Below are 9893 nucleotides of genomic sequence, written 5' to 3' on the forward strand. Positions count from 1 at the left end.
ACTGTAAAGACAAGTTTGCTCCTATATGAAGCAGAAATCCTGCTATTTCACTTAATATACGGATAAAATAATAAAGCCTGTTTGTTTAAATGAGCTCAGATTAGAGACAGCAGGGGTGCTTCTGAGCTGAAACGTCTCATTAAAGGGTTGTAGTGCCATCTGCTGGAGAAGAAGTCTTGTTACAAAAGTGGCAAATGTGGAAAATGTTTTTGGCTCACACTTAAAAGCGCCATAAAAAATGTATTTCATGTTTTAATCTCTTTATTACTACTGCCAATCATTTTACAAAGAATACTTGTGGTGTGTTTTCACCCCCAATGAGTTTCAATTCAATTTAGCCTGATGACTGAGAGACTGGATCAGATTCAGAAGTTAGCTTCAGTTTAAAAAACACACTTACTCACGCCCCCCTATACATAGTAGGACTATAGAGCTGCAAGAATTGGTTAATAAGTTGATTGATGGATGGACACACAAACACAAAAATGCCAAAGATTGTCCTTCTCAAATGTGACTATTATTCTGTGACAGTAAATTCAACTTTCAGCTGAGGGTATTTTCACTACTGATCAAACAAAACTAGTAACCTGAATGTTAAATTGAGCTTCAAGGAATTAAAAACTTTAGATTATGTAGACTCAGATGAAATGGAGTACACCGGGGAGCTTCTGGGACCCTGAGCCGTTGAACAATTGTCCAGTTTGCTCAGTCTATAATCCAGACTTGGTTATGCAGTGATGCATATGATTTTTTGAATGCAGGTCAGGTTAATTGATGACTCTAAATTGCTCATAGATGTGAATGTGAATGGTTATTTGTCTACTATAGGTTAGCCCTGTGGTGGACTGGTGATCTGTCCAGGGTGAAGCCCACATCTCGCTCAGTGTCAGCTGGGATTGGCATGAAGAGAGACTCGACTGTCAGTGAGATGCACACAGAGAAAAGAGTTCTGTTTAAAAGTAAAAGGGGATCCTTTTTTATTTTACTAAAACTAAGCACTTTATTTAAGAAGTACAATCTTAAATACTCTGTAATGCACTTTATTTTAAAATAGATAGATAAAATTAATTCTACTGCATTTATTTGACAGTCTTCAATCTAACCTCTACTGTAGATGCTGATGCTGATGTAACTACAATGCTACTTCAAGGTACCGAAAAATAACACGGACATTATGATGTTCTGGACCTTCACTTGAGGAAATGTTCACAAATTGTACCTCAATGAATTTTAATTGAATGCTCCTGCTGTAGAGGATAAGCAGTATGGAAGATGAATGGATTGATACAGTAGAACATCACAGACTGATGAAGTCCAACAATGTAAGTGAATGTAAGGTTTGCTATTTTACCCTTCACTGATATATTTTATGTTTAAGTGAATATGACTTACAAACCCCTGCCATTACTTTTGTATGTTTCATTTCTTTTGGATTAAAACTAAATATTGGCCATCCAATAAAATGATTTTGAGCTGATTATGGAGCAGTTGTATCTTCTCTGCAGCCCACTGCTACTTACTTATGTACATCAGGTCCTACATTCAGACTAATAAACTACAAGTGAATCTCTTACAGGTGCACAATTTAAATCTGTTCATTACTTTCCATGTTGTTTTTTTCCGTTATGTGTTTCATTTCACTGCAGCTGATGCAGAGATGCTCCAGGTTTTTCAGGTCATGTGCTGCCACCTACAGGACTCAGATCTGCTGTGTTTGGTACTAACAGGAAGTGACTGATCACAAAATACACTGCTGTGATCTTCTCTGTACACAAATATGAAAAAAAAGTAAAATAACAATATAATAACTGATTAAACTTAATTATTTTGAGATCTATAGTATGTGTTGGGCTTGATCTGTAAAGTAGAACATTTTAGATAATATCCCTGCATGAGACTCTTACTGTATACCCTTGTGATATATGATATGTGTTATTATTTGAATCTTTCCATTGTTTAAGTTACTTTCCTTGCTTATCATAATCTATTGCACTGAACTTGTCTTGAGTGTCTACAAGTCAAACAGGAGGACCTAAACACAGATGTCAAACTAGCAGTCCTACAGTTGGAAATAAGAAGGAAGTCTAATCAGGAAAAACAAATCCAAAGGGACAAAACAGGCAGGTAAGTCAAAAGTCAAGTAGAAAAATAATGAGCAGAGAAACCAGAAACTGCAGGAATCAGGCAGGCAATGCAAACAGGAACAACTGGCAGCCAACGGCATTAAGCAACATTGATGAACTAGCAGGGAGTGAATTAACCTGAGTCAGTATATAAACCAGTGGGGTTGATGAGAGGCAGGTGGTGACTGGGGAGTGAGAGTAGGTGAGCAGGTGTGGAGGTGATTGGGACCAGTGCAGACGTCTGAGTGGCAACTAGCGATCGGGTGATGAATGGTAGAGTTGTGGGGAAAGTAAGAAGGCGGCTGCAGGCAGAGACAGGAGCAGAATGAGCTAAATGGACAGGACTGAAGTAGTAGTTGTGACAGAAGTGTTTGTCTTTGTACTGACTTGCTGTTGGACTGTGTCATGTCTTCATGGATTGTAATAAAGTATATAAATATAAGAAATAAAAGGAGATAAAGGAGAACAGATCTGTGATTACATTTTCTCATTGTTGGGAGTTATGATCTGGGCTGCAATGTTAAAGGTTTTTCTTTGTAATTAATTATTATTATTTTGAGCTGTTTATTATAAAGGATTAGAATTAATATTAGTTTTCTTGCTGTTTCAAGTGTATCAACAGGAAATTAGGTGAATAAGCTTTTATATCAAAGTCTGGGATATGTCAGTGATTTGCAACAACATTGATTTTGATGCATTATTTTTTTGTGCAATGTCAAAAGAAAAAGAAAAACCACATTGAGGAAAAACCTTCCCACTTCAGTCTTGATCATATCTACCAAAGATTCATTCAGTTTCAGAACTATAATACCTTTTTTGGGGGAAAAACAAGGGGAGGCTGGGAAATATGGCTGATGACTCAGTACCATATAATTTCTATCTTCTGCATACACACACACACACACACACACACACACACACACGTCCTCCGACATCCACATCAGCACACACACATCATTTTAGTTGCATACATTTCCTACATGTACTCTATAATACAGCAGCAGTGCCCCTAGTGGAAATGATCAAGATAAGTAGTATTTGCTCTGTAGGGCAAACATAATAAAATGGTCTCAATCTGGTAGAAATATAAAAAAATAAAAACTACAACTTTGAAGCCAGGGTTTTAGATTGATGCATGCTTTTATATTGTAATGACTGTGGGACCAAAAAATTACAGTTTTAATGGGTTTCTAGGGGAACGTTTTTGTCATTAAGGAGCTGAGTATCATTATTTTGATTACACAGTTTATTATAGACCTATTACTGGAAATGAGGTTGAACTTCCAAAAGTGGACACAAAATGTATACCCATATCAATCTCGTATGCATTAACACAGAGAAAATTATCACAAAATTGCAAATTAAAAAGCTAAAATGTCCCCAGTGAGGCATAAGGGTTAAACACTGTCAGAAACTCGGTTGTTTTAATGATACTGAGTGATTTCAGCCAGAGATTAGAGCTCAATTAAATGAATCAAGATGCCTAAAGAAAAAATCACTCAGCATTTCTGCTCGTGGTGCTCCAATATCTATCATATTTCAGCATATTTTATGCTGTATGTGCATATTTACCTACTGCTTTACATGATGGATTCACAACACCAATGCTAATCTCCAGGTTGTCTGCATGAAAACAGAAAGAAAAACCCATCAGATCGAGGAGAATCGGTCCGAGGAATCATGCTTAAAGTTACTACAGATTTCAGACTTAAGACTAATTTATGAAGCATCTGACTCTTGCTGGACTACTTCTACTTTACGTCACTCAGAGCCAGAGAGTATGATGTGTTGTCGGTAACAGCTCCATGCAGATACTGGACTGACTAGGCACGGAAAAATGGTGCCTATTCAGTATCAATTGCTCAGCTTGTGCATAAACCAAAAGTTTCTAGCTTCTGGGTTTGCTTTCATGTTATGTGACCAATTTAAAATGGGAAGTTGGAAGTCAGACCTGGGAATAATGTCACACTCGAGTTTGAAGCGTTCCAGCTCAAGAAGTCAGAAAATTAGCCAGGTTATCCACTGACAGCAATCCCAGCTGATAAAAATGCATTTCACTGTATTTTGCTCATAAAAACAGTGAAGCAAGTTGGCCAGTGCTGTGTGTACAACTGATTTAATGAGTCACAAATAAGACAGAAGTACTAATAAAAAGGATATTACTACAACTTTCACACTGTTGATGAGCATGGTGGCCATCTTGGATTGTTTGGTCGGGGCTTGGTGAGGTTCATGCAGCTTTCGGAGTTGGAGATCCGACTTAAGGCGGCATTCAAGTTCAATTTAGGGAACATGGAAATTCACACTTCCGAGTACAAGTGGAATGCATCAATAGACTTTACATTGTGATGATATCGGACTTCCGATGATGGCGGCTCAGTGAACGGTCTGGTCAATTCAGTCCTCCTGTATATTTTGAGATTTTGTCGCGAGCAAGGCCATTGTAATAGCTCTGGTGAAACACACGTTAATAAGATGGCGACACTAAGAGTCCGTGGACAAGGAAACCAAGAAAAGAAGCTGACCAATAACCCAAAAGATTCTAAAGTGGCAGCCTCGACTAACAACGAGCCGGAGCTAACGCTAACTGCAGCTGCTAATGCTAACGACATGCTACAGACGTCAGAGCCGCATTGTGATGATATCATAGATTTTGCGCTTTTCTTGGCTCAAGGAAAGTTTTACACACATAAAACATCCAAAAATTAAGTCATGATTTACCTTGTTTGCAGTTCTAGATGTTTCTTTTACAAGGAGAATGCTTTTTGGTCCACAGGGGGATTTTGCCTGGTGTAAAGTGCTTTGAGATAACTTTGTTGTGATTTGGCGCTATACAAATAAAGATTGATTGATGATTGATTGATTTGCTGCAGTACCACGAATGGCCACCGGAAAAATTGGCTGCAAGGCTGAGCAGTGGAGTCCTATCCAGTTTTCATAATACATTCATAGCCTGAACGTCAGACCTCTGGAGCTCTCCTAATATTGGCCTAGTGAGGAGTTATTCCCGAAATCAAGAAAGTTGAAAAGATGCTTCAACCCTTGATCCTAAAAGTGGGAATAAAACTCTGATATCACTCTGAGATTTTTTGGCTAATTAGGAGAGATTTCTGACTCTGGGAAGTAATGTAATGTGATAATTAGCCAACACTGGCGCCTTGTGACCAAATGTAGTAACAGCATTGGAAACTCTGTCAGTTATAATCTACAACACATTAGTTTTCACAACACAACAGTTTAACACTTTAAAATAATCAAAATGAACATGTTTAGTAACATTTAAACAACGTTGAGAGCTAAATTAAGCCTAAGGAGATGACCTCCCAGCTACATCATCATTATCATCATTTTATTGTTGTTATTGTTGTTATTGTTGTTTTTATCATTAGTTTTGACTATAAAGACACAATCAATCCTTACTTCAGTCTTCTCTCCTCCTAAACCTCCTGAACAGTGACGGTCATGTTGAAGGTCGTTTCCCCTTTAAAACATTTTTTTTTTTTGGAAACGTCGATGCTGAACTGTCCATGCAGAACTGAGAGGAGGAGGGGGGAGACTGGGATGAGGAGAGAGAGAGGAGGGGGGGAGATAACTCAGCCTGATAATGCATTCACAGGATGAAACTGAACAGAAACCCCGGAGAGGACACGCGTGTTTCCAACATGTAGAAGTGGACAGACAGACGTGCACACTCTGAATTCCTCCTCAAAGTTCCCAGACAGCATGAAGCCTGAGCTGCTGCGACTGCACCACGCCGACTGATGCATGCGGATTCTTCCTCACAGATTAAAACACCGACAAGAAAATACGCAGGTAAGCTTTTCGCCCCGGCTTCATTATGCAGATGCAGAGGTGAGGAGGAGAGGAGGGATCTTCTTTCCTCCCCCTGGATCAATTTTTCATGTGCGACCCCTGCGCATCGAGGCTCTCTGCAGAGATGAACTTTGGTCCTTGTTGTGTCAGATTACACACTGACAGTCATGATGTGTGTGTGTGTGTGTTTTAATAAATGGGCATGAATTCCAGCGGTTTGCATGCAGCAGACCTGCAGCTTGTAAACAAACGGCGCGGCTGCCTTTCAGCACCAAGGACAGAGCTCCGGAGGCTGCTGCGCAGTTTGAAACCTAAAGCGCCTCCCGATGAAGCAACATGCAGACACACTGCGTCCTCTTTCAATAACACATGGATCAGTTCATCAATGCAGCACACATTCAGAGCTTTAAAGCAAAAAAAAAAAAAAATCTCATGTGTGGGTTGTATAATTGGGTTTGCACCAGTTTTTTTTTTCTTTTTTCCAGACACCACAGGGCCTTCTGTATTCTCCTCATAGGCACAAATTCATGTTAACTGACAGTATAAAAATGTGCCTAACGTTACTAATCCTAGTCAGAGAATGAGATGGACACAGACTAACTGGGTGTGACGCTGAGCAATGAATGGTGAAGTTGAGCTACAGTATGAAAATGACCCAAATTTGACTCCTGATGAGGCTTTTTTGGATTGACACAGTTTTGCTGCTCTAAACTTCCAAATAAACAGGTCAGTCTTGTTGAAAGTAGATTTAGATACTCATCATGTTAGATAAGATGCCTGACATGGTTGCAGATCTAACCACGCAGATATTTTTAGTTTTATGTGTCCTGTTTTTGAGATTAAGTAGAATTGTACCACGATTCATGAAAGATTCAACTGGTTTTTATAGGACATATGTTTCTGCATGGATAGAGACTGCAGCAGTACAGAAAAGTAAGAACATATTGATTACAATGTCAGACTGCCAGTAAAATCCTTAAACACAGATCATGACCTGTTGCAAGAATGAGCATTGAATCTGTGTGTGTGCCCTCGTTGTTTTATTCACAACCACCTGGAAGGAAGCATGTTGCTGCTGGTAAATTAGCTGTTTGGTTCCCTGTAAACAAGACTGCATATTGACACATTGACAGAAGGGGTATTTATTATCACAGTCTGCTCTCTACTGGCGGTCAGTCTGGTAAAGTCAAGCTGTATTTCTTGAGTTCTGATATCTCGCCGATCCATAAAACACCCCCAGACTCCCAATAGAGTCAATTTTCTGCTACATCTGCTGTAAATAAATTTAATCAATTTAAATTATTGCATGCTTTTATTTTGCTTTGGTGCTCTATTTTCTTAAGGCCACACCCATTTTCTTATATATGTCTATTATTTTGATGTTCTACTTTTAATTATTTGGTTAAAACATGCTAAATAAATCAAGTGTAATCTACTGATTGATCGATGGACTGTGACGTTGTTTTTACAGGAGCAGAAAATGGCAGCTGCAGACATCCTTTACCTCACTTTGTGGATTGCCACACTCTTCCCCGCTGGACTCGGATGCCCTGAGCTCTGTACTTGCTCTGATAAATACGGCCGTCATGTAGCAGAATGCTCCTACAAAGACTTGGCTGAAATCCCAGATGGTATGCCTCCCAATGTTTCAACTGTGAGTCTCTCGGCTAATAGGATCAGTTTGATACCATTAGGGAGTTTCGACAATATCACCCGGGTGACGTCTCTGTGGATGGGCCGCAATGAGCTCATCTCAATCGAACCAGGGACGCTCTCGCCTCTGGTTCACCTGTGCAACTTTGACATCAGCTACAATAAAATCGTACACTTTCCTTGGGAGGATCTGCAAAATCTCACAAGTCTGCAGCTGTTGAAGATGAATCACAATGAGATGGTTCACCTCCCGAGGGACGCCTTGTCCAACCTTAAAGACCTGAGATCCCTCCGTCTCAACAATAACAAGTTCATAACCTTAGCTGAGGGCACGTTTGACGGCTTAATTTCTTTGTCACATCTGCAGATCCATCACAATCCTTTCGCATGCACCTGCTCCCTCGACTGGCTCAGAGACTGGATTTCAACATCCACCATCACGGTCCACGAGCAGAATTTGACCGTTTGTGCGACTCCAGAGAAGCTTAAAGGAAAAGTGATCGTGCAGTTGCCTGAGTCAAAGTGCACAAGCCCAAATGTCACAATGAGATTGGAACCAAATGTCCGTAACACGACTTTCTACGAGGACAGCGCTTTGATCTTGACTTGTGAGTTCAAAGGAAACCCAAATCCACTGGTTATGTGGAGTATTCACAGCCAAAGCCAGAAGAAAGAGCTGGCTTTGTCGTTTACTGAAGATGGCTCAGCTGAATCAAACAAAGACTCATTACTGCCCCATAATCCTTTCAAAGTGTTTAATAATGGGACTCTAATCATTTCACACCTCAGGAAGGAAGATGGTGGCAACTACAGCTGCTCTGCCACAAATGAATTTGGTAGAGCTGAGGATTCTCTGTCGGTGGAGGTGGTGGCCTTACCAAAACCAACACCTGTAAAGAAAATTACCACAACTCCCATTTACGCTAAAACACATCCATTCATACACCAAACGACACACAAAACAAATGTTTTCGATGCTGTGCGTCTGCCTGATTTAAAGAGAAAAGACATCACCAACATCAAACCCACTTTCCCGCCAACTGTAGAGATCAACTCTGAGTCTTCTGATCCTGAGGAGGTAACAAGTAATCCATTACGTGCTAGTAAATGTGGCGTGACGGCTAACACAAGATACATTTCGAGTAATGTCTTTAACGGGAGCCTGGATGATATCAAGCAGTATACATTTGACTTCGGTGTCATTGCCTTAGGGGTGTCAGAAACTGAGGCAACAGTACGGCTCAACCCTCTTCTCATACCCAGAGATAAGAGCGCCAACCGGGCCGCTGCATCGTCTGACGGCTTTCAAAGTGTCAGCGAAGAAGAGTCTCGTGAACTTTCAGACGACTCAGGAGAAGCACCTTTGAACGGCTTGTACCTTTGCGTCACCGCCGACCGCAAACACTCGGCTGTGCAGTGGTCTCGGATCAAGGAAGGCGTCAACACGTACATGTTTGGCAGTTTACGCCCTGGCACCAACTACTCCTTGTGTCTGACCTACAGAAGAGAGGACTGCGAGGTTCAGGTGCTGTTCACCACCAGGAGGAGGGTTCCCAATCTGCTCATCATCATCTCAGTCAGCATCTGCCTCCTGACTGTGTCCACCGTGCCTCTTCTGGGCGCTACGTGTTTCCACTTGGTGTACAAGTACCGCAGCAAGACGTACAAGCTGATCCTGAAGGCCAAAGATCAGTATCACATGGAGAGGAACCTCACCACTAATTTTCACATCCACGCGCCCCACACCGAGTCGCAGAGGAAGATTAACGGCAGCCAGCTGGACGAGGAGGAAGGGGAGACGGAGAGCGTGGATGGAGATAAGGAAGCAGATACAGAAGAAAGTATGGTGACTGAATCTTTTGTTTTGTCTCAGTGTAAGGGGAATTTAGACGACTGTGAGGTAGGATCCGAGTATAGTGACAGGTTGCCTCTTGGGGCTGAAGCAGTAAATATTACATGTAACTATAAATATCCAAATCAGTAAGTCTTGACTGTTCCTGGCATTAAAGATTGTTATAGTATGATTTTGCATTTGGTTAAGGGATAATACAGGTATTTTTCAGTTCGCTCCAATGGTGTTAGGTTCTCATAAATGTCACTTTTCTTCACTCTGGTCAGACTCAAGATGTGTCCACTCACTTTAAACTACGCCCCAGGCTGTCCAGTAACATTCAGTGTCTACCAGCTGCCAGGCTCATTTGATTGTTTTTTTTTTTTCCAGATGAACATCAAAACTGAACTAGGTTTGGTTTTAACCCTGTCCTTTTCATTCCTCCTGCTACTATTTGAACTGAACAGCCTTTT

The 9893-nt window shown here is 40.8% G+C and overlaps 1 protein-coding gene across 1 annotated transcript; it reads left to right on the forward strand.

The window, feature by feature from the left end:
* Positions 1 to 7416: 7416 nt before the first annotated feature.
* Positions 7417 to 9573, forward strand: LOC128353545 (immunoglobulin superfamily containing leucine-rich repeat protein 2-like). The gene has a single exon (XM_053314244.1). It carries the CDS (start codon positions 7417 to 7419, stop codon positions 9571 to 9573), a length of 2157 nt encoding a protein of 718 aa, XP_053170219.1.
* Positions 9574 to 9893: the final 320 nt, after the last annotated feature.

The sequence above is a fragment of the Scomber japonicus genome, chromosome 1 (assembly GCF_027409825.1).
Source record: "Scomber japonicus isolate fScoJap1 chromosome 1, fScoJap1.pri, whole genome shotgun sequence".
NCBI lineage: Eukaryota > Metazoa > Chordata > Actinopteri > Scombriformes > Scombridae > Scomber > Scomber japonicus.